Here is a 24402-nt window from a genome sequence, read left to right as displayed (position 1 = left end):
GTTTATTAAGGTGATTGGTTTTTGTCTTGACTTACTGTTGTGGTGTCTTACGTTACTAGACTTTTGTAACAGATTAAACAACACTTGCATTCTCTAAATAGGGCTTGTCATGAAAATAACAAGTCTCAAGCCATTAGCTCTCCAGGAGGCCCAAATGGCATGAAAGATTTTATTAGGTACACCTATGAACTGTAGGACAAACAGCACCAACTCGTGCCACAGACCCTGCTCCCTGGAGCCCAGAGGCATCGGGAAGCAGCCGAGACTCCACGGCCACCCTCTGGATGGAGACCCCATGTTCTCAAGAGAAGGGATGGTGGAGGTGGCAGGAGCATCAGGGGAGGAAGAGATGGGGACAGCCCCGGGCGGAGGGGCAGGGGAGTAGGAGCAGGAAGCTGGGACTAGGGAGGCCCCGTGGAGAAGTACAGGCTTCCGGGCCGGTGTCGTGGGTTTGAATCCTGGCTCTGCCAGGGCCTGGCACACTAGCTCCTCCTTCCCCATGCGGGGACGAACAGTCAAGATCTCAAATGAAACCTGTTCTTCCTCCTGGGTCCCACCTCTGGGAGACAGTGGCGCCAGCACCCACACCATGCTCCCAGCCAGAGAGCCGGCCACCCCTTGGTGCCTCCCTCTTAGGAGGCCAGGGCCCGGAGGCAGGCCCAGGCCCCAGCACACAGCCTGACTCAGGGAGGTGCTCACTGAAGGTTTATTCAATAAAGACCACAGAAAAGACTGTCCGTGGAGCTTCCTCCAAATGGGAGAAGCAGCCCTTCTGGGAAGAAAGAACATTCTTGGTCCATGTGGGGCTGAGTCAGTTAAAAACCATGCCTAAGGCACATGGCTGGTGGTGACCTCTGTGTCAGAAGACGGCGTGGGCTTGTTGCTCCATGGAATTCTTCCTCGTCGTTTTCTTTGGGTTTCCAGGCTCGGGCCGGGGTGAGGGCACAAAGTGAGGGGCCCTGGGCGGGGGGGTCTCCCACTGCTCACTTCCTCCAGGGCAGGGTTTTAGGCCCCAGGCTGCCCGGTCCTCCCTCCATCCACCAACCAGTCGCTGCTGCTGCCGCCCCGGCTCACACCAGGGGGATGGGGTAGGAGGCGCAGGCTGCCAGGCCGCACATGTTCTTCCCACGCTCCATGAGGAAGTACCTGCGCAGGGGGAGGGGCTGAGGCCTGGCGGGCGGCTTCCTCTCCACGGGCCCTTCCGGAACCAAGGTCTGACTCCAGGGATTAGGCCCTCTGAATTTACTCACAAAACAGCAGTACTGGGTTATTCTGACCACCAGGAAATCTCTGACCTGTGAGTAACTTCTCCTTCCCTTGACCTGGCTGCCACCTGAACTCTCTTCCTTATTTTGTCCATATCTCACTTGTCCCAGAGTTTCCTGAGGGCCCCGTTCTTAGCCCTGCCTAGGCCCTCACGTAGTTATTTAGTCACCACTGGGACCACTCGGGTAACAGATGAAAACCCCCTTTTCAGATGAGGACACGGAGTCTGAGAGAAAAGACAGGGACAAAGTCCCATCAAGGTATGTACCCAGGCCACCTGATTCCAGCCCCATTCCAGGAGGGGCTGTCAGCCATCGGGTAAACTTGGTGCTTGGATTTCTCACCCACAGGCCCTCCCAGACGCTGGCTTAGTCCCTGTAGGGCCCTGTGTTGTGAACTGTTTCCTAGTGGTGGTCATAGAACCTCCTGAGCCAAATGGACTCCTGTTCTGGACACAGAGTCATCAAAATCGGGGGTCCAGGATGGGAGAGGGGCTGCTGGAGGGTTCTTCGGGATGTGAGGGTTACATCCTCACGCTCCCCTCTTCCTGGCCTGGGCTAAAGGCTGTGGTGAGCAGCCCCTTCTTGAAAGCCACATTTGAGGTGGAGGAGACCCCCTGCACACTTCGAGGGCCCCCAGACCTGAGCAGTCATGCCCCCTCCCAGCACACGGGACCTGGAAGCTGCTTACCCCTTCATTCCCCACTGGGGACCCCAAGAGTTCTTCACGATCCAATAGGGTATCCCATTTTCTTCTCCGTACCCAACAGCCAGGACTGCGTGGTTTACTTTATCTGGAGTTTTATGACAGGAAGTACTGGAAAGTGAAAATGAAAAAGGCTTGAAAATATGGAAAATATGTGGGACTTCCCTGGCGGTCCAGTGGTTAGGACTCTGCGCTTCCACTGCAGGGGACGTGGGTTGGATCCTTGGCCGGGGAACTAAGATCCGGCCTGCTGTGCAGCACGACCAAAGAAAAAAAAAGGTGATTCGATCACATCCAACAAGTGAATTAGAGCAACGTTTCCCAAAGTGGGGACTGGGAGGCATTTAAGGTGGTGAATTAACTCTCGTTTAGTCACAGGGCAAGAGAAGTATTCTCTTCAGCCCCTTGGGTTCTGCTCACCCAAGGGAGCGAGATTTAGCGCGGTGCTGGCCCAGCTCTGACACCTGATGCTTTCCGATGCCTCTTTCATAACAAGGAGAGAGCAGCCCTCCTGCTGCACCTTCTGAGGGCAACAGTGTCCAGCTGGAGTTTCACATGGCATTGCTTTGTTGCCTTTTAAGATTACCTTGTATTTGGGACAATTACACAGGTTTCTCATTTTAGCTAGTGAACTAGTTCTCATGAGGACATTCTGAAAATTTCAATAGGACAAACTGCAGTGGTCATGTGATCACTGAGCCGATGTGTAACTGAGTTGTTGGCCCGGGGACAAGGTGCGAGACACCAGCAGTGTGCAAAACTCTGCTCCTGGATTTAGCATGCCTCCTTCGGCAGGGAGCAGGATGGCAGAGAGGCTACTTCTGTACAGTGGACTGAGGGCTGTGACAGCTGGGGGGCTGACAGGAGCCCGAGGGAGGGGATCCAACCAGGTGGGAACGGGGTGGGGCAGGGGCAAGGCTTCCCTGGGGAGGCAGGGGACTCGCATAAAACTACGAGCTCTTCAGTGGGGCAGGGGCAGGGGCATGGGGTGGAACAGGGAGGACGCGGGTGGCTTTGACGGGAGATGAGCTTGGAGAAAGAAGGACCAGAACACGGGGGTTCCCCCGGCCGAGCTAAGACACGGGACGGTGGGGAGACGCTGAAGGATGGAGAAGTTGGTGTGGCGAGAAGGGTGTTCCAGAAGACTGACTCTGGCTCCAAGTGGAGGATGGACCAGCGGTGAGGGCACAAGGACAGAGCAGGAAGGAGGGAACGGTGGGCAGAGACACGGGGAGGGAGCAGAGAGCACGCTTCTGAGCAGTGTTAATGGGGCAGCGTCTGGTGAGGGACGGAAACATGCAGGATCTGAGGTTTCCACGGGCCATCCAGCTTGATGTGGCGGGGAGGCCCTTAGATCTGTGGGTCTAACGCCCGGCAGAGACCAGGCTGGCGGATGGAGACTTGGAATTTCTCAGCAAACAGCTGGCCGTGGGGTTCAAGGAGTGTGTGAAAAGAGGGCAGAGGGCTAAGGAGAAAGCCCTGGAGAACACCTGCACTTAGGAATGGCCAGATGACAAGAAGGCCATGAAGGAGATGCTACCGGAAGTGGCCGAACTCACATTGCAAAACAGGCAAGAGGCCTGGGTGAGACGAAACCAGTGTTAGAGAACTCGGGTTTCCTGAAAAACCCTGCGGTGGAGGCTTCAGCACGGGATTCTGGTGTCTGAGAGCAGCTATTTCCTATTTCACATCTTCAAATTTCTGAACACAGGTTTTCATCACGAGAGGCAGCTCTTCTGCTGAGGAAGGGTGAGCTCTGGGCTCAAATGGGGGCCCGGGACCCCAGCCCTGACCAGCCATGTGACCGCCTCTCCTCCTCCCACTTGGGGACCGAGGATCCTGACCTTCAGGGCTGCAGGCTGATGCACTGGCGGAAGGTGCGAAATGCCCACCCAGCCCCTCCCCGGCTCACCTGGAGTAGACGCCCTTTTTGTACATCAGAAAGTCATCAATCACCTCGAAGGCAAAGCTCACAGGGTTGTACAGGGCTACCGCCTCCACCATCGCCTCCTCGTCGTTCTGTGGACAGAGGGACCGACAGGTGGACACACGTGGCCTCTGCCACCTCCCCACCCCACTTGCGAAATATGGCCCTTTGCCCCAAAGTAGGGGACAGAGGCTCAAAGCGATGATACTGAGGAGGGAAGAGAAGTCTGTTTTAGACCAAAAAGCTGCCGTCAAGGGGGAGCTGCCCTTCCTTACAGCAGAGCCAAGCCCTGGGTATTGGGGGCTGGTATGGGGGCCCCTGCCTTCTTGCACCTGAATGGCCGGGATCCTTGGGGTTTTTTATTTGGCTTATGGGCCCCTCCTCCCAAACTGTGGCTCCCCTGTGACCTCCCTCGGCTTTGCTGGGCTGGACCGTGCGCTCATCTCTCTCCCCCTCCCTGCTCTGCTCCGAGGGAATCCTGCACCCTTCCGGGTCAAGCCCAGGGTGCAGCGTGGACTCATTCGCTCACTCACTCACAGCCACATGCCAAGGCCCTCCCGTGGACCAGGGGCTCCAGTGGGTGCAGACATGGGTGTGACTCACCCACTCCCACCCTCAGGACACCCTGCACCCACAAAGCCAGTCTAAGGAGCTTTTTTTGGTAGAACTCAGAGGTTAGAAGTCCATGAGCAGATAAGGCCCAGACGGTGGTAGAAATGTGTGTGTGTGCCCGAGGAGGATGCATCCCGTCCAATGGGGAAGGTGGGCGTGAGGAAGTCAGAGGCTTCCTGGAGGCTGCGGCTTTGGAACAGAGCTGCGGAGACTGGGCGAGAGCAGCAGTTGCAATCACCGGGGCGAGATTTACAAAATCCCAGTGCCCAGGCCGCGCCCCAGACGATTACATCAGCATCTCCAGGGTGGGTCCCATGCAGCAGGATTTCTTAAAGCATCCCTGCTGGGACCCACTGGGTTAGCGTGAGCTAACCACCAGACAAGACAACAGGCCATTCCCCTGGCTGGAGACTTAGGGAGTTGAAATGAGGGTGAGCTGAGGCCAGGGCTCTGCTGAGGGAGGGTCAGGCTGGAGGGGCTGGGGCACCAGCCCTTCGTCCGTCCTACCTCCCTGGAGGGGCAGGCAGTGACCCAGCTGCAAAGAGCAAACGGCTGCCTGGTAAGCAAGCCGCTTGCTTCCCTGTGCTCAGAAAAGGCCTTGTGAGCGCAGACAGGTCAGGGCAGATGAGACCAGGAAGGCACGGAGGCCTGCTCACCAAGAGGGGGAGCATGTCGTGGGGCCGGCCGTTCCCGTGGGCATCCCTCGGCCCTGCCAAGGAGGGCCGGACGCCAGTGCTGGCCTGCTCTTAGGGCCCTGCAGGTGCCATGGGCAAGGCTCTCCTGGGCACCAGGCAAAAGGGATACCTTTGAGCTCCTGGTTCACTGCCTAATGGGATACGAATGGGCCAGAGTGGTTCAGCCCTTGGTGAGTGTATCTAAGAGAAACTGGCTCTTGTTTGAAGATAAATCTACCATAGTCAGAAACATCCCAACTACAGGGTGTAGATTTTGGAATGACACGGTCTCCGTTCAAATCCAGCTTCCACTTCTAGCTTTGTGGCCTTGGGCACGTTACTTAACCACTCTGAACCTTTCTTCACCTATAAAATGAAGGTGATAATGACATTTATCTCCTAGGGTTGTCTTGATAATACATGTTAAGTGGCTGGTATAGCTCCCGTCAGCACTCCATAAGTTTCATTACTGTTGCTGACTGCATGGCCCATGCTTTAATTAAATGGTAGCTACTGTCATTACACAGACACCACGTTTGTGATTTATGCACACATTTGTGGGCACACGCCCTCAGCCTCCTGCTCTCATCAGCACATGTCACACCTACACACACCCGTGGAAATACTCTTTCACTCTTTATGCATGTTCGCCCATGCTTGCAAACATGCAAACAGTGGAGTCACGAGGGCTGTTCACACTTATTCCAGCTCCCTCTCGGACAGAGTATGGTTTGTACTGTACTGCAGTATGGAAGTACTGCACTTGCCCATCCACTTGAGGTTAGGCGTGGCTGTGTAACTTGTTTTGGCTTTAAGCGCCAGTGCATAATTTACCACTCTCTTTCCCTCTGCCTGGGTCCTGGAGTGAAGCCAATGACACAGAGAACAGCCCTGCTTAAACCAAGGGACACGTCACATGAATGAGACATAAAATCTGATTGTTTTAAGCCATCCAGATTTTGCAGCTGTTCCTGCAGCATAAGCTGGTTTATCCTGACTGACGCACATTCACTCTGTGCATTCACATTCAATCTCTCACACACATGCCTGATATCACACACATCCTCACATCCTCTTTGGTAGGATGGGGATTACTGCTTGCATTTTACAGACAAGAAAACTGAAACACAAGATGGAAGAGCTGTACAGACCCAGGTCAGAACCAGAGCACTCGACTGCCAGTCTCTTGCTCTTTCCCTTCTGTCTTCCACCCTGCCCCCGTCACAGTGACTGAGATTCAAGGATAATCAAAACTTTTGAATCAAAGTGATGTGCTGCTCGGAAACGCTGCCCTGCAGTGCCCGTTGGCCATCTGACGGCAGTGGAGACTGGCCTCCTGATCAGAACACATTCCCTATCCGAGAGAAGGATCGGTACTCACCATTGTGATGTTGGCTACATCCTTGACAAAAGCAATGGCCTTACTGGGCTGGAACTTGCAGTCACCATCCTGTTCAGGGTGGCAAAGGTCATGGAATACAGGTTAGGGATGCTCGGCCCCAGGCTGAGACTTCAGGCTTCCCCTATGCAATTTGATAACATTTATAAAGCAAAAGCTACAGGTCCCAGGGCCTGGGTGATGAGGTCACTTATGAGAGAATTAGAGGCCTCCTTGTCCTCAAGGACCTCACAGTCTAGTGGGAGGAAATGGTCCTGTGCTGGCTTTGGCAGAGGTGGGCTCGCATGGCACCTGCTGGGAGCACGAGGAAGGGGCCTGGCCCAGTCCAAGGAAGCTTGTCGAGAAATGGAGCCGAGTAAGAGCCTGCATGGCAGGGGAAGGGCGGGCCAGTCTCAGCCCAAGGAACTTCACCCACAAGAGGCAGGCGCAGAGGACACACGGAGGGAAGATCAAGCCCTTCTGAGGCGGGAGAGACGGTCAGGATGACAAGAAGGCAGGACCTGACGTTTAGGAACCAGCAAGTGGGTGGGTGGAGGCAGAGGGCTTATGAAGGGGAGAGTGAAGTAAAAGACAAGACTGGGAAGACAGATCTGCGTGAGGTGGGGGGAGGGCAGGACTCGAAAAGAGTCTGGAGTTTCTCTTGCAGGCCCTGAGGGGCCTTTGAAGAGTTCTGAACAAGGCAGAGTGTGGTCAGAGCTGAGTCTCAGAGGCCACTCTGGCAGCCCCTGGGTGGAGGGGGCCCAAGGAGAGGGCACCCACAGTGATCTAGGGTGAAGGGAAGCCAAGGTCCGAGTGCAGGCGGGGACACAGGATGGACCAAAGGAGCAGATGCGAGAAGGTCTAGGATGGTCAGAAGGCTGACTGAGGTGAGGTCTGGGTCAGGGGGCCGCCCCAAGAACAGACCACCGGCCACCAAGACATTTTAGGGAAGGGTGGTCCTCCCATCGCTGAGAGGGGAGATACAGGAGGAATCCCGGGTTTGTGGGACAGTCGAGGTGCCCAGCCGTGCACAGGCGGGGTTGAGGTGATGGCAGGGGAGGCCCTGGACAAAGTGGGTGTGGGCCCAGGAGTGCTGTCCACACGAACGGGGAGGGAAGAAGCCAACAGACGGCGTCCCGGTGCACTCACGGCAGGGTGGGGCAGCCTGATGGTGCTGCCACACATAGGGCGCTAAGAGGCCCCCGGCTGGCTGACAGCTGGGGCTTGGGCAAGCAGAGGAGGGGGAAAAAGTGAGCTGCAAGAGACAATTCTGAGAATCCAGGTGGAAGTGGGGAGTCCTCCAGCGGGGTGCGGGGGAAGAGATGTGTTCCAAGGCTGGGACAAGAACGGAGACGGGGAGCACTGCAGACCAAGAAGACGGAGCCCAGGCTGCCCAGAGTTACCTGGCCCTTGTAGGGGTAGGTGTCTTCACCCATGATGCCCTTGTTGTACCGGATGTACTCGAAGGCCTGGCTGGGGAGACCCCTGCAAGAAGCACACACAGCTGTGCCCACCTGGGACTGGCCCCGATGGAGGTAGGGGCTGGAGCTTGCCAGACGTTTGCCCTGGCAGGGCTGGGAGGCCGTGGTTGGGGCATGTCCCAGGGGCAGAGAAGTCTCCGAGGGGCTAGCAATGCCACCCTGTTTGCCTGGCCTCAGGATACAGCTCAGCAGACTCAGAAGAGGCTATCAAGGAGGGTCCAAGGTCCAGCCACACGTGCTTCCGTGGGACACAGACCTCTGGAAGCCAGGCCCCTCACTCTGTCAGGAACAGGACCCAACAGGATCTGCCCAGCTGACTGGTCATTGCCACCACTGTGCCCACTGGGCCCCGCCTGGGCAGGTGCTCTGCAAACATGACTTTCCAACCCCTCAGAACCCCGGGAGGTAGCTGCTGTTATTTCTTGAAGCTCAGAAAGGCTGAACAACTTGCCCAGGGCCCCAAAGCTACAGCCAGGATCTGGTTCCAAAGGTGGATCTTCTTCTACCTCGTGTTGCCTCCTGGAGTAAAGAAGACTCGACAGCTACCCAGCCACAACTCCCCATCAATCTCCTGTCCCTTCTGGTTTTTGTCCGGAGCATCTGTCACCACCCCACCTGTGGCACAGCTAGAACATCAGCTGCTGTATCCCTCGTGCCTACGTACAGGGCAAGTGCTGTCGTATTTGCTGAATGAACAAAAAAATGAAGTAAACCAAAGCAAACAGGTCCCTTGGAAAAATGGTGGGGCCCCAGGATGCCCTTTCAGACTTGTGATGGGTGGTGTTTATAAGTTGCAAAGAGGAAAGAGACCAAAAAGCCATGAAGCTAACCATGATATGATGGTGGGTCAGCAACTAGGCCGTGACTTCACCCCCGACTCCCAGACGCAGCCCGAGTGTGCAGGCCCTCGTGTTGGCTCTGTCAGGTGGAGCACCAGGCCTGCCCAGGACTCGCCCGGGAGAGGGATGGGCCGCAGGTAGGCGAGGGGAGGCGAGGCTGGGAGCGTGCTCTAGGGGAGCACGAGGGCCTGGCTTTACACACGTGTGTGCTGGGAAAGCCGCTCATCACGAGGAAAGGTCTCAGAGCACGTGAGGAGGAGATGAGGGCTGGAGACATGGAGAAACGTGGGTAAATCCCTAAGAACCCGTGGGCCAGGGGAATTCCCTGGTGGTCCAGTGGTTAAGACTCGGTGCTTTCACTGCTGTGGATTCGGGTTTGACCCCTGGTCGGGGCACTAAGATCCCGCAAGCCATGTGGTATGGCCAAAAAAATAAATTAAAAAAAAAAAAGGGCCAGGAAAGCAGGCCCAGCAGAGCCTTTATGCCTGAACCCTGCACCACATCTACAGGAAAGCTCCTCCACGCGGCCCGCCGAGCTGGGGTGGCTAGAGCTTTAGAGAACTTGTGGAAAGGCCAGCCAGACACCTGTGTGTGGATCTTGGTTTTGGAGGATGACGTGCTTCTCATTCTATTAATTCTTTTGGCCACTCGCCCAGAGGCCTTGGTGGCCGGTGAGGCCAAACGTGCTGTGGGGTGAAATCCGGGTGACACCAGGGAACGAGGACGGATCCTGGAACCAGCCAGGCCTGGGCTTGCATTACAGCTCTGCCCGTTCCAGCTGAGGGACCTTGGGCGTGTGAGGTGACCGTCCCCCTCCACAAGCGGGGCCGATTTTGCTCCCACCGAGGGCAGAGGCTGTGGCAGTGCCCAGCCCTTACGAGGCCCGACAGAAGTGACCCCGGGAAATGAGCAGGGGCTTCGGGCCCCCCCAGTCAGGGCCGTACCCTTGGCAGCCGTGATTGTTGAAGTTCTGGGCGCAGTCCACCAGCTGCTGCTCGGCCTGGAGGGAGGAACGCAAGCCCGGTGAGCTGAGCGCCTCCAGCGCCTCCCGAGCCGACCCACGCCTGCGGCCCCGCCCGCCCGGGCTCAAGGGCACCAGATTGTAAGCTCCCCGAGGGCAAGGGCTGTCTCTGTGTGTCTGAGGTGCCAGCCCAGGAGCCGGCCTCTGTTGGGGAGAAGCTCAGCGACGGCCTGGCAGCCAAGCGGGGAGGTGAGAGGGCGCGGGGGGCCCTGAAGGTGTGCACGTACGTGCGGCTCCTGGGGTCCCGTGGTGGCAGATGGGAGGGGGAGGGGACGGGCCTTCCCTCAAGCCGGTTGCTGGTGGCCCTCGCCAGCCTTGCCCGCCCCTCTTCCCCACACAGGAGGCAGCGGCTGTGCAGTCACCCCTCACTCCGGGGGCTCAGGGGTCCCCGCTCGCTCTTCCCTGCCTGAAGGTGACCAGCTTTAGAGGGGGCCCAGCTCCTACAGGGCTGCCTCCCAGGCAGGCTCTGCTCTCGGAAGGCCCCAGGTGGCCACACCGAGGAACTCTCCCGACCCACCCAGGGATGAGCCCTTGGGCCATTTCCTCTACAAGCCTCATTCCTTCTGAAGTGTCAGCTGAGGTCTGCACGCTGCATGTCCGTGAGGCTGGGACACCTGAAGTCCAACTGAAATGGCACTGTCAGCTAAAGCCACAAAGAAGCCTGACGGCCCAGGCCTGGCCCTCCGAATCAGGCCTTGGAGCGAAGCTGTGACCCCTCCTCCGCGTCCCTCCCCCGGCACCGGCACCATGGCTGATCGCTCACCAAAGAGGGCAGCCTCCCAGTTGCAATGGCGACAGCAGACTCCAGGGCCCCGGTGGTGGAGAAGGTCCAGCAACTGCCGCAGCTGCCCTAGAGGCCAAGGGGAGGGGGAGGGAGGTCAGGGACCAGGACCCCTCGGGCTCCCGTGACTTCAGCTGACAAAGCCCTGGCCCACACTGTCCACTCTGACCCTCACGAGGCCTGCGAGGCCGGCATCCTTCTCCCCGTGTTGCAGATGAGGAGGCCGAGGCTTGCACAGGGGAAGCAGCAGCAGCCACCGGTGACGAGCGCCCGTGCACTCCCAACCCTCGCTACCAATCCCCACCGGCCTACACGGCCAGAGCCCTCCCTCCCGACCCCATTCTGTGCTCTTCTGTTCTTCCGAATCTTTTTTTGGCACTCGGGATCTTAGTTCCCTGACCAGGGATGGAACCCGTGCCCCAGCAGTGGAAGCGCAGAGTCTTAACCACTCAACCGCCAGGCAAGTCCCTCTACTTCTGAATCTTATGCTGGCTCCTCTTCTTCCCACTGTCTTCCAACAGAAGGACTCGCCAGAGTCCTGTTTGTAGAACCTTCTCTCTCACCTTTCCACCTCCAATCTCACCCACAGTCCTAACTGTTAAACTGACAACTCCCCAAACCCTGCCTCGGCCCTGACCTCCACCCAGGCCCAGACATCCTGTCTCCCAGATGATCCCACCCGTATACGCCCCAAACCCCTCAGACTCTGCGTGTCCTGCCCCATCCGTCCATCTCCCCGTCCTCTGCCACGGTCACTGCCGCTGCCCGGCCACCTTCCTCCCGGCGCCTCCCGAGGGCTCAGAGTCGGGCGCTGGAGCCTGCCAGCCTGGTTCAAATCATAGCTCTGCCCCACACCCCCTGTGTGACCTGGGCGAGCTGCTGTCCCCTCTGACCCTCGGTCTCCTCATTTGTAACATGGGAACAGCCGTGCTTGCCTCACAGGGCTGTTTGTCAGAGGGGTAGATGAGATCCTGCCCGTCGTGCAGTTACCCCACGGGCTCCGTAATATTAGCTGCTGTTTGTGTTTTTCTCTCAGCCGCATCTTGGTCTCTTTTCTGCCCCTTGCTGGTTCAGTCTTCCATATTTTACTTCTGAAACGTCTCCTAAGATTCCCTTCCTCACTGTCCTTGTTGAGTCCTCACTGCTTGTCTCCCTGGAAAGAGCCTTCACGCTACCCCTGCCCCCAGTTCTTTCTCTCAAAGCCTTCCCTCGGCAGGGAGGGAGGGCCTGGTCAGAGCGTCTCTGGCTGGTCAGAGGCTGGGCTTGGCCACCACTGCAGGAGGCAGGACAGGGCCGAGTGGCCAGCACTGGCCTTGAGCAGAGACCTGGGTGGAAGGGCCCTCTGTCATCTGCTTGCCTTGTACCTTCAGCGCTTCCTCCTCTGTAAAGGGAGAAACCCTCAAGGCTGCTGAGCTAATGTCAGATCCGGTCACCGTTATCTGTAACCGCATGGTGGCTACAGCGAGAGACCACACACACCCGTGAGGGTAATCGCCTTGTTCTGGCCCCTCCACCCCGGGGCTCCGTCCTGCCCGAGGGTCAGTTAACACAAGGACCCGGAACGTTCTTGGCAGACTTCCCCTTCTCACCTGCCCAAAGGGTGAGCTGGTTTCGGACTTCCACATTTAACGCTTGTTGCTTTGAACGGTCATGGAATTCTCAGATGGTCTAAAAGCTGCCTTTGGGGCTTGGGGCAGAGGGCTGACTTCATTCTACCCCTCCGACTGCTGGGAGGGGAGACTTGTTTTGGCTTCCGGGTGCTGGTTTAAACGTCTAGATCACTAGGCAGGTTCTGGGAACCCAGTGAGCCTGGGAGGATTTGGAGCTGTGCCATGTGGCTTTAAGGAAAAGGAGAAAATGTTGCTCATGGAGAGTTTCAGTGGAAAGCAAAGTGCTTCCAGGAGGGAAACCTTCACCTTGTATTTCCTGGGATCGAGAGGTCGGCATCTTCCTGAAGAAGGCCACTGCACTGTCACTTCCGGGGGACAGCAGGGGGTGGGTCCAGACTCTCCAGGACAGAGCAATGTGCTGGGACTCTCCAGCCAGCGGCCCAGTCCTCACCTCTGTGAGGGCAGGGAAGACGCCGCCACTCCCCTTGCCAGGCACGCTGTGCCCTGCAGGGGGCGCTCCTGAGAACACGTCTGAAATACTGGGTTCCATTCTGTTCACTAACCACCTGCAGCTCCCTTGTGGGAAGCAGCCAGCCAGGGAGGGGCTGGACCCTGGTGCCTTGTGCAGCATATGGAGGACAGAGAAGAAAAGATGTATGGGCAGTAGGAACGGGGTCCCGGTGTGCAGTTACTGAAGGGCACAGAGAACGTGATGTTTTGGGAGACTGTAGAAGAGACCTATGGCCAATGGGGAACTTTAGACAGTGGGGTGGAACATGGGGGATGGGTAAACTTTAGCCCAGTGAAGAAATACGCTTTTATCCCCCAGAGCCATCCATAAAAACAATGACCTCCCAGCCTTTCAGAGGAAGGCAGCTAGAGAGATGATGAGAAAAAAAAATAGAGTTGGGGCTATACTCTCTGTGTTTTGGGATTCTTTTGAGTTTTTCTTCCTGGCATACTGTCTGAGAATGTGGCTGTTTGGGGGGGGAAAAGGTGGGGATTGTCATACATACCTGATTTTTCACTGGTGAGACGAAATTTCCTTTTTTCCGCCAGTCCATGGAGGGTGGGTAGGGACCAGTACCCCGAAGGTAGTTACCTTTGGTGGCTGAGCAATTCTGAAACAACGAATTACATTTTTTTCAGGGGGAAGAAGAGAAACCTTTTCGATGGAAAAGTATGTAATTCAAGTGGAATCACCAAGAGAGAATAAGAAAGATTGTAGCTGTCAGAACCATCCCACCCCCACCTATTGGTTCCAAATGCTAAATGACAGGTCCTTTTGGGAGCCCAGATTGGGGGTAGTTAGGACAGGGCAGGCAGATTTAGCAAATAAAAATACAGTTCACCCAGTTAAATTTGAATTTCAGATAAATGATGAATAAGCCTGTAGTGTCTGTCCCGTGCAATATTTAGGATATACTTATGCTAAAATATTAGTTGTTGTTTATCCGAAATTCAGTTTTAAGGGGCAACTGTATTTTCTCCAGCAACTCTAAGTTTGGGGTCTGCATGAGGCCATGAGCATGGACTGACGAACTGCTGGGGGCTGATATGTCTGGATCCCCCAAGAACCTGGGGGCCCCCAGCTGCAGCTGGGGAGGGGCCGAGCCGCTCTGGAAGCAGAGCCGGCTATGAGCTTATTCCAAAGGTTTGAGCGAAAAGACTCAGATTTGGTCACAATGAGTAACACCCACCTGAGGCTCTGACCAAAGATACTTGCGTTTTAATTCAGCAAAGCTCATGTCTGAAAACTGGTTCAGTCCCACTGAAAAAGAGAAGGAAAAACCATAAACAAACAAAGAAACACAAAAAAAAGAGGAGCTCAGTAAGTCACTAATAAAGAGAAAAAATAATGAAACCCCACGTTCACGTGTGTCTGATCTACAGCCCCCTGCAACTTGGCTCCTTTAAATTTTTAAATGTCATGTACAGGTGACCCTTTCAAATAATTTTTTTTTAATTTATTTTTTATTGAAGAATAGTTGATTTTACAGTTGACCCTTGAACCGCATGGTTTGAACTGGGCAGATCCACTTATACACAGATGTTTTTCAATAGTAAATACTGCAGTGCAACATGATCCCAGGTTGGTTGGATCCTTGGATGCAGAACCGTGGAGACAGAGGAACTGGGTATACAGAGAAACCGTGTATATGGAGGGCAGACTATAAATTATACTCAGATTCTCAGCTGTGCAGAGGGTCGGTGCCTCTAACCCTGCATTGTTCAAGGGTCAACTGTAATTCAATATACCAAGGTCAACCTCACTGTGCTTCAGAATTCCCTGGGGAGCTTGCCTTCTCTTTTTCTTTTCTTTTTTTTTTTTTAATATTTATTTATTTTGGCTGCGCCAGGTCCTAGCTGTGGCACACGGGATCTTTGCTGCCGCATGTGGGATCTTTTAGTTGCAGCATGAGGACTCTTAGCTGTGGCATGCATGCGGGATCTAGTTCCCTGACTAGGGATTGAACCCGGGTCCCCTGCATTGGGAGCACAGAGTCTTACCCACTGGACCACCAGGGAAGTCCCATGGAGGAGCTTTTCAACAGTACAAATGTCTGGGCTGCACCCTGGAGATGCAGACGTAATGGGTCTGGGGTGGGGCCTGGGCACCCATATTTTTAGATACCCCATCAGTGAGTCTGGTGAACGGCAGGGTACAGAACCAGCACACCTGCGCCAAGTGCCCGCCCACCTGCCACCTCCTTCAGTCTTCCTAACCCGCGAGGGGAGTGTTATCCTCTCTACTTTACAGTCAAGTAAAACTTCACAGCGGGGTCACACAGTCAATATTGGGCAGAAGTGAGATTCAAACTCAGGTTTCCTTCCACCTCATGCTTTTGCCCACATTACCAACTTAGCTGACACTGCCGTCATTTCTGAGCCCTCAGTATACACACAGTGTGTGTGTGTTTCTAGTGAAACTAACCCAGAGGGAAGGCAGATGTCCTAAGAGGCTGCTCACGAGTCCAGGGCATGTCTCTGAAGAGGCTGCCCCGACAGCAATCCAGGGGCTCAGCATCTGGGCTGGACCCGCAGATGGCAGGAACAGGGCAGGGCTTCTGTTCACCCCCTGTAAACTTCACAACCATCCAGGGGTACCAGCATTGTCCTAAAGCTACAACCCCCTGAATCTCAGAGAATAATGGCGGAGCCAGAATCTGAGGTCAGCCAAGCCCAGCTTCAGAGCCTGGTTTGCTGCTCCGTCCACCCCAAGCCCCTAGTGGGCCCTTTAATCAGTGGCACCACTCATTGATTTCCTTCCAGATCTGAGATGCTCCCTCCTGCCACGGGCGAGAAGCCCGGAGGAAAGGTGTCCCCACGGTACTTTTGAATGTGTGGTTCCCGGCGTTGTGGGCATTGATCTTCCTCCAGTTGCTGACAAACGCCTGCAGCCTGTGGTGGTACTCCTCCGAGCTGTATGTCTTTCGGTGCTGAAACAAAACACATCAGCAATAAGTCACAGAAACAGGATGCAGCTCACCAGAGGGAGACAGTTTTGTTTTCTAAGAGGAGGATTGGAAGTTTTCTTTCTGCCACGATTCTCAGGCCAAATCTGTATCACAGGCAGAAAGCTGCCCTGGGTCTCTGTGGTGAAAGTCGGGAAGTTACAAAGCAACCCCCCCACTGCCTCTGGGGACCTGTGGTCAGAATGAAGCCCATGCAGCTGCCAGAGAGTCAGCCAAGAGATCAAAAGGCCCTGGTGAAGGACCTGCCAAGTGCAGGTCACCTCTGGACGCCGCAACTGGTACTAGGTCAAGTTAATGGCAGAAATCACCATTTTTCAAAAATACGCACACTAGTGTTTTCCAACTGATTTTGCAGCAAGCACACAATGTGACGTGAATACAAAATACAGAAATGAATCTCAAGGCTTGAAAGGCTGCTAGCCAACTTCATCACTGGGGACCACTGTTTGGAAGGAATTCACTTAACTGAATCTTTCCCAGTGCTTGACCGATTCCCAGTTGGGAAAGACCCAGGGAGATGGGGTTGGAAAACCCCTCTTTATTATCTCAAATCCAGCACAGTTTCGTTTGATAACAGGAAACTTAGTGAAATGAAAAACTTGAGAAAGAAGTTGGACACTGACCTGCACCATCCATGACTTAAAGTGAAACATCTCTGCAAAAAAAGAAAAAAAAAAAATTAGGCCTGGGTGTCTTACAGTAACGTCTATAGCCAAGTAGGGCACATCAGAACTGATTTGCATTTTAGGGAACTGGGCTAAATTTAAAGCACCAAAAATGGTGTTATCTAATGCTGAATGTGAAGAGGAACTCAAACTCTTACCACTTTTGTACTCCAAATTAATTTTGAAAAACTACACGCCATTAACCTATGGTATTAAAAGTCAGGATAGGGGCTTCCCTGGTGGCGCAGTGGTTGAGAATCTGCCTGCCAATGCAGGGGACACGGGTTCGAGCCCTAGTCTGGGAAGATCCCCACATGCCGCGGAGCAGCTGGGCCCGTGAGCCACAGCTACTGAGCCTGCGCGTCTGGAGCCTGTGCCCCGCAACGGGAGGGGCTGCGATAGTAAAAGGCCCGCGCACCGCGATGAAGAGCGGTCCCCGCAACGCGATGAAGAGTGGCCCCCACTTGCCGCAACTAGAGAAAGCCCTCGCACGAACCGAAGACCCAACACAGCCAAAAATAAATAAATAAATAAATAAAGTAGCTATTAAAAAAAAAACTTACAAAAAAAAAAAAAAAAAAAGTCAGGATAGTGGTGATCCTTAGTCGGGGTACAGAGGGGGCTTCTGGGGTGCTGGTGATGTTCTATGTCTTCATCTGGGTGCTGGTTTCACGAGTATGTTTAGATTATGAAAATTCATTAAAATGCATATTTAATGATTTGTGCATTTTTCTGCGCTATATTTCAGGAAGAAGTTAATTTAAAAACCTATAAAAAAAAAAACCTATATATCCCAAGTGTGGGCAAAATTTTGTTAAAGGGACAGATGGTAAATATCTTAGACTTTGCTGTCTCTACAGTCTGTTACAACTACTCAACTCTGCCCTCGTGTGTGAAAACGAAGGGGTGTGACGGTTTCAATAAAACTTTATTTACAAAAAACAGGCTGCAGCGCCAGTCGTTTGTAGACCCCTGCTATATCCACCCTTGTACATTTTTAAGTTATCTAAAAACTGCACTTCAAATTTTTATAGCTGCAAAGGATGTATTCCAGCTTATTGTAAAGAATGACATATAAAAATAAGACTGTTACATCATTCTTTTAAAGCTGGCCAAAAGGATCCATGATACCATCATGATTTGATATCCACCATCAATAACATGAACAAACCCTTCTATAAGAGCTGGATATTTTAGATAGTTTCTTTTTCTCCTTGAACTCCCATCTCCATCCACATCTCACAGAATTTTACCCTAAGGGAGCATCTGTTTTCACTTGGTCGCTCTAGCATCCTTTTATGCAACAACAAGAACAGAAAGTACAAATTTAAATTACTTTTACTTCCTGTGACCCATATACCCCTAACTATTATAAAAATTTATTCTGGATTAAGTCATCATCATCACCATCATTATTAACACTGATTAAAACATGTCAAATATACCTTATGAAAAGTATTTGTTAAACATAAAAAGTAAACTTGTATTGGAAAGGCATCTCTTAATGAGGTAAATTAAACTTTACTAACAACCCCCCTCCCCATGGATTTATATATTCATGGGTGAATATTACCTATTTTCTTGAATGGGTTAGCATTAATTCTGGTCTTTGTCTCAGCCCTTTCAAAGGGCTGAGAAATTCTGCTCAAATAAACAGGATTGTTCATTGCTTATTGCTTCCGGGAACAGAAGGCAATTTTTAGAGCAATGTCATTCAATTCCTTGCACTCCTTCCTACGCCCCAAATCACATGGTGCTCTATTACGCAACATTATTTCTCGGACCCCAGCAGCTGATACTTCGGTGAGGTCCTCCCTTCTCTTGGAAGTAAAGGGTTTGGAAATAGATTCCCTGTCTGTGCCGGTATCACTTGGAACTTTTTTGTGTTTCCCCACTGATCCACACCCCAGAGTTTGAAGATCTCTGTTTTATGGAATTTAGGATCTCCCCTTGTGGGTCACAGATCTGTTCCAGAAAGCAAGTGATAGCCATTTTCCCTGGGGAAGAAATGCACATTTCCCCAATATATGCCCTGCGTGGGGTTTCAGAGGATTGCAAATCCTAGTTAAGGCCCTGCTACAGCTGATGGCTTCAGAGGAAGACAGATCTCAACTTAGGACCAGGGTTTAAGGCAGATGGTTTAGGACAACTGACCAGTGTTTGCCTCCAGAGGTTTCAAAAGCAACAAGCAGGTGTGAAAACCCAGTATTAGTTCTCATTCGCTGGAGGTCAGCAGAAGAAAAAGCCAGAGATGATCTTGGGCGAGAAAGATCTCTGGTGACCCTTCACCACAACCTCAGATAGATCTATTTCAATCCATTGTGACTTTCGGAAGAAAGCACACATGCTTTATGCACCGCCCTGTCTCGGGGACCACGTGGGAGTATCTAGAACAGGGATTAGCCTGTTTTTGTATGGCCCACGAGCTAAAAGTGTTCACACTTTTAAATGGTTTTTAAAAAATGACATTTTGTAGCACCTTAAAATCATTTGAATTCAAATTTCAGTGTCTATAAGTAAAAGTTTCCGGGAATACAACCCACTCATTCATTTGCACACTGCCTATGGCTGCTTTCAACACAAGTAGCTGCTACAGAGCCTGTGTGGTTCACAAAGCCTGAAATATTTACTATCTGGCCCTTTACATAAGGAAAAGTTTGCCAAGCCCTGCTTTGGAGTTAAGACAGCTTCCAGCACCAGCCCTCCTCCTCCACGCAGGCCACAGCCAGGATAAGCAAAGCCCTGGCTTGGGAGCAGCTGGGTTTTCCTTAGGTTGGGACTGAGCTGGAGCTGGGTGTCCTCCCAGGTCTGCAAGACTGGGGGACTTCCTTGGACAAATGGGTCGGGAGGAATAAGGCAAGATTCTGGTCGAAAAGATTCAGCCCCAGTGATCTTTGTCCCATCCCCAGGCTGCTCTTTGGCTACAATTCTTTGTCCTCAGGGTGAGGGGGCTGGTGGTCTGCTGAGGTCAGAGCCTGTGGGCGGTGGGCAGAGGCTGAGGGTGGGGAGTGGCAGGGCAGGAGGGAGGCTGCAGGGGCGAGCCTTCAGCCTGGGGAGGTGGCTGGACCCCCAGCAATAGAAGGGGTGTAAGAGCAGCATGAAGCTGGGCCACTCACAGCCCACCTGGCCACAAAGGGGAGCCCTGGGGCTGGACCTTACCCCCCTGAGCCCTTGGAACAAACACCCTCAGTCTTCAGGGGGCTAAAACTGCTATTGCTCTAAGTGCATGTCACTCCTCCAAACAGCCCGTCCAGCCCATTGTACAGACAAACTCTCAAGGCACCTCTGGGGATGCCCTATGTGCCAAGTCCCTGGAAGGTACTCGGAAAGGCTGGAAAGTCCCTGCTTGCCTCCGGCAGGGGCAGATCAACGTCCTCTAAGTCTCCAGATGGGGGGTGGAGGGCAGAAGGGGCCGCAGACTGCTGTGGCGTTCTAGTCTCTGCAGCGCCCAGAGCAAGGGGGACCCTGGGCATCTAGCCACCCGCTCCTCTGCTCACGCGAGACGCCCGCCCTCCAAACCTCCCCCTCCTCCCGCCCCCCTCCCCGTCACACAGGTCACCCTGCCTGGATCCCGGTTACCGGCCCGCAGAGCCCTTGAGCCTCGGGCCTGGGAAATGCGCTGCCCGGCTGCTCCCGCGCCGAGTCCCCACCCGCACAAGGTCCCCCGAGTCTCCGACCTGCCGGGGCCCTTTCCGGGGGCGCTCGTCCCCATACCTAGGGAGCTCACTGCCAGGTCGGCGGCGCCGCAGGCGGTGGGGCCCAGGAGCCAGGCTCCGGCGCAGAGCAGCGGCAGGACGGCCCACATCGTGGCGGTGGCTGCGGCTGCGACTCGGCTGGCGCACTGGCTCCAGAGGCCCCGGGCAGGCAGCCAAAAGCCGCCTCGTGGGGGCGGGAGGGCGCGAGGGGCGGGGCCGGGCGGCGGACGGGGTGGGGAGGCGGGAGGCGGGCGTGGGGGAGGCGGGTGGAGGAGGCCGGGGTGGGGGGGGCGGGGGTGGAGGCGGGACCCTGCAGGACTGCTCCGAGCGCCAGGCTCGTGGGAGTGGAGCGCCTTCGACCTCCTGTCCTGGCCACATCACTCCCCTTTCTCCTTCTCCTCAAGGAAGGGCAGAGGAGAGTTGGACCGCTCCGTCCGGCGGGGTCCTAGATCTGCCGGTCTGTCGGGACTGGCCGGCACCATGGGCGAGGGTGGTGCCTGTCCCCACCCCAGAGCCCCCATCTCCCACCCTCATTAATCACATTCCCCTGGTTGTCCCTTGAGCCTTGGAATGAACTTAAACTAGAGGAAGTAGATAGCTGTTTTTATGAGCTTGTTCCACCCCTACCCCCGCCTGCCCCGCAGAAAGTCTAAAGTCTTTCTGCTGAGAAAGTCCTATTAGCAGCTGTAGGGCCATTTTCTCTATTTTGCAAATCTGAGAAATCCTATTAGCAGCTGTAGGGCCATTTTCTCTATTTTACAAATCTGAAAAAAGGAAGAATATGATTTATAAGAGTCTGGGTGTGCGATAAATAAAACAATGAACATCTCCAATGAAGGAAACATGCACAGGGGTTGCTTGAAGGGAGAGGAGAGGATGATCAGACCTGCCTGCAGCAACCCGTCAAGCACGCAGTGGGGCCAGGTTCTTCACTTAGGTCATCACCCTGCCAAGTGGCAGGTTGTGGACCTGCCATTTTACAAATGGGGAAACTGAGGCTCCAAGAGTTGATGGTAATGTTCCCAGTAAGTGTGCAGAGGGAGTCTGAACCCAGGTTTGACCTACTGCACTTGCTCACCCTGCTCTTTTGCAGCCCGAGGCATTTCGGTGTGGTCAGAGCCTGTTAGGGCTGGCCTGTCAGATGTGAGCTGTCTCATGTCTCCCTCCCTCAGACAGGAGGAAACCTAGTTCTCAGCCAGACTCTGCCTGTGAGGCTCCTGGGGAAGCAGATTCCTGGAGTTCTGTCTTGGGATTTGACTAGCAGGTCTGGGTATGGCTCTGGAATCGGTACTTACAGGGCTTCAAGGTGACCGCTCAGGGTGGGCACTGAATCTGCATGAAGGTTAGCAGGGCCAGCAGACACTGTCTTTTCAGATAAAGCAGATCTTTGTCAGTTTATAAATCAGCCCCTATCTGGATGCCCCTTGGGTGTCCTTTGAGGCAAATGTCTGAGAAAAGACCCTGCATGGTTGCTATTTGGAAAGTTAAGCCCCTGGCTTTGGGATAAAGGTGTCCAGCCTCTGTGATGGCCTATCCTTCAGGTGTGCAAGAACCACCTCATCTTTCTGCCCATCTGAGCCACCTGGAGAGTGGCAGGACTGAAGGCCCTAGTATTAGACCTCAGACCCCAAACTCGTTCCCTGTTCTGGGTCTCCAGTGACCCTCCTTTGTGGTTCATTCCCGAAGGCCTGAGATGTGAAAGGCACTGGCCTGGTCAGTTATAGACTAATGTTTGTTCTAGTCCTACTACAGATTCACCATGTGACCTAAGCCAGTGGTTCGCCCCCACAGGACCTCAGTTTCCTCATCTGTAAAATGGGAGTAGGTGCCCTGCCTCCCAGAGTGGTTAAATATAGTTTTACAGTTTAGTTATAGGTAAAACACTGGTCCCAAGCATGGTACCATAATAGTGACTCACCCCAAATACGGGCTCAGTCTTGGGCTCTCTCTCTGTCCTTCGCTCCCTGCAGCCACTTTCTTGGTGAGTTCATCTGGTCCTCTGGCTCCAGCCGGGCGTCACCTCTGTGAGGGTTTCTCTGCAGTCTTGGTCCTCTGTATTCCCACAGAGGGGAGGTCGAGGACTGGTGCTGGACACAGAGTGCTGAGCCAGGGATGGTGGGCAGAATTCTAGCTTCCATCACTCGGTTATTTGATCGAACACAATCTACAGACTGCTGGGCAGGGACTTTGCAGGTGGAATTAGGCTTCAAGTCAGCTGATTTGGGGGGATTATCCTGGATTAGCTGAGAGGTCCTGATGTAATCACGGGGGCCATTCAGAGCAGAAGAGGAAAGCGGGAGGCTCAGAGAGATGAGGCAGAGGGAGGTCAGAGCTCTTTGAACCATGAGAAGGACTCTACCCACCATGGCTGGCTTTGATGGGGGCCATGAGCCAAGGACCGTGAGTGGCCTCTAGAAGCTGAGAATGACCCCAGCCCACAGCCAGTAAGGAAACGGAGACCTCATCCCCACAACCACATGGAGCTGAATTCTGCCAACGACCTCAATCAGCTTGGAAGCAGATTCGTCCTGCGGCATCCGCCGGAAAGGAAGGCAGCCTCGCTGACCTCTTGCTTTCAGCTGTGTGAGACCTGGAGCAGAGGAACCAGCCAAATCCACGTGGACTTTTTTTTTTTCCGGGCACACCACGTGGCAAACAGGATCTTAGCTCCCCGACCAGGGGACGAACCTGTGCCCCCTGCAGTGGAAGCATGGGGGTCTTAACTACTGGACTGCCAGGGAAGTCCCTCCACGTGGACATCAGACCTCTCCACCTGTGAGGTAATAAATTTGCATTGTTTTAAGCCTCTTAAGTTTGTAGTAATCTGGTCCGCAGCAATAGGAAACCAGTACATCAGGTGAAAGGCCCAGGCTGACTGGTGTCTCTGGTGATAGAGGGCTGGGCCTGGTCTCGGGCTCCTGTGCCCCATTTTTGCACTTCTGGAGTCTGGGGAGGCCAAGAGGGGAGAGCAGGTCTTATCCTCCACACCCAGGAGTCATTATCTCCTCTAGGGATGTGTTAGACTCAGTGCCGAGCGCTTTACATGAATAAACTTTCTTAATTCTATTGGTGTTTTCCCCCATGACATAGATGAGGTGACTGAGACACTTAAGTAACTCATCTGTGGTCCCACAACTAATAAGTAAGAGAGCTGGGGTTTGAACCCCTGGCTTACTGAGCCCAGAGTTCTCCACAAGAGTGGGCACCTGCTCCACGGAAGCAGGTGAATGAAACTGAGCCTGGAGGCCTGCCTGCCTTCCTGATTGTCCAGGCCTAGAGTTCCCTGAGGTATCAGCAGAGCTCAGGCATCCAACCAACCACAGCTCCTGGACTCCTCAGTCAGCGCCTCCTTCTTACTGTTCTAGGAGTTATTGCCCACCCCACCTCCATTGATCCTTTTTCTTTAGGCCAAATCTGCTGGTCATCCCCCTCTTCCCCTCAGAACGTTATCCCCTCCCCAGCTATTACCTACGGCTTTAACTGGTTTCCCAGATCACTTGTCAGAGTCAACATCCTGGCAGGAAAACTGGGCCCCTCACCAGATTTATTATATTTCTGCCCTCTACCTCTAGCATCTTGTAATAATAATAATAATTGCCATAATAATGTAATATGTAATATTTACAATAACTACCATTTACACAGATTTTGTTCTTTAATGCTCATAACAGCCCTGTGAAGGTTCTTTGAGAATACACACAGCCACTTTCTCGATGAAGAAATTAGATTTGAAGAAGTTAAGTAGGTCTGCTGGTAGGTGATGGAGCTCTTTTCACACCCACATGCTGATTTTACATAGTAGGTAAGCAGAGGTTTGGTTAAGTGGTTTGGGTGGATGATGGTCTGTAAGGATGCATAAGTGGATGAATGGATAGAAGTAGGGATGGATGGATATATGGGAAAATGGCTTTATGGTTGAAAGACTAAATGGATGCTTGGTTGGAAAGAAGGAAGGATGGATGGATGGGTGGGATGGTTGGGTGGATGGATGGATGGATGGATGAATGGGATGGATGGGTGGATGGATGGGTAGATGGGGATGGGTGGAAGGATGAATCAGTGGATATAGAGATGAGTGACCAGAGAGTTTGTAGAGTGGGAAATGTAATGAATGCAGGAGGTGTATAAGTCTGCATCAAAGAGCAACTTCAGTTGGATTGTAATATGAAGTTGGACCTCTTGCTAGTTCCAATGTTGATGAGGAGACATCCTGTTTAGCCATCTTGGTTACTTCCCTTGCCCTGAGTCAGAGAAGTCAGCCTGACAATGTCC

General features: G+C 53.6%; 2 protein-coding genes across 5 annotated transcripts in view; one reads left to right on the top strand and one right to left on the bottom strand.

The window, feature by feature from the left end:
* The window catches only part of MORF4L1 (mortality factor 4 like 1), a 62894-nt gene that overhangs the window by 34258 nt on the left and 4234 nt on the right, over positions 1-24402 (top strand). The window contains exon 14 of one of the 3 annotated variants that reach the window (XM_082388534.1): positions 23802-23835. The exons of the other annotated variants lie outside the window; for them this stretch is intronic. Coding sequence (XP_082244660.1) covers positions 23802-23820 — 19 coding nt within the window. The 3' untranslated portion in view covers positions 23821-23835. Of the gene's footprint in view, positions 1-23801; positions 23836-24402 lie in introns of those variants that run through there. 3 annotated transcript variants of the gene reach the window in all.
* On the bottom strand, positions 691-20304 carry CTSH (cathepsin H). 2 transcript variants are annotated; one of them, XM_082388554.1, is made up of 12 exons: positions 20150-20304; positions 16394-16425; positions 15629-15734; positions 13995-14065; positions 13311-13415; positions 10667-10753; positions 9827-9882; positions 7966-8047; positions 6566-6634; positions 3884-3990; positions 1957-2082; positions 691-1146 (listed from the first exon to the last, which is right to left on the bottom strand). In XM_082388554.1, exons 1-12 carry the CDS (start codon positions 20238-20240, stop codon positions 1071-1073), a joined length of 1008 nt encoding a protein of 335 aa, XP_082244680.1. In that variant the 5' UTR covers positions 20241-20304; the 3' UTR covers positions 691-1070. The 2 variants fall into 2 exon arrangements, with proteins under 2 accessions (XP_082244680.1, XP_082244681.1); XM_082388555.1 differs by lacking the exons at positions 7966-8047; positions 9827-9882.

Source organism: Balaenoptera borealis (genome assembly GCF_965194805.1).
Source record: "Balaenoptera borealis genome assembly, chromosome: 3".
Taxonomy (NCBI): Eukaryota; Metazoa; Chordata; class Mammalia; order Artiodactyla; family Balaenopteridae; genus Balaenoptera; species Balaenoptera borealis.
The sequence above is the reverse complement of the archived record's forward strand: the minus strand, read 5'-3'. Positions and strand labels throughout refer to the sequence as shown.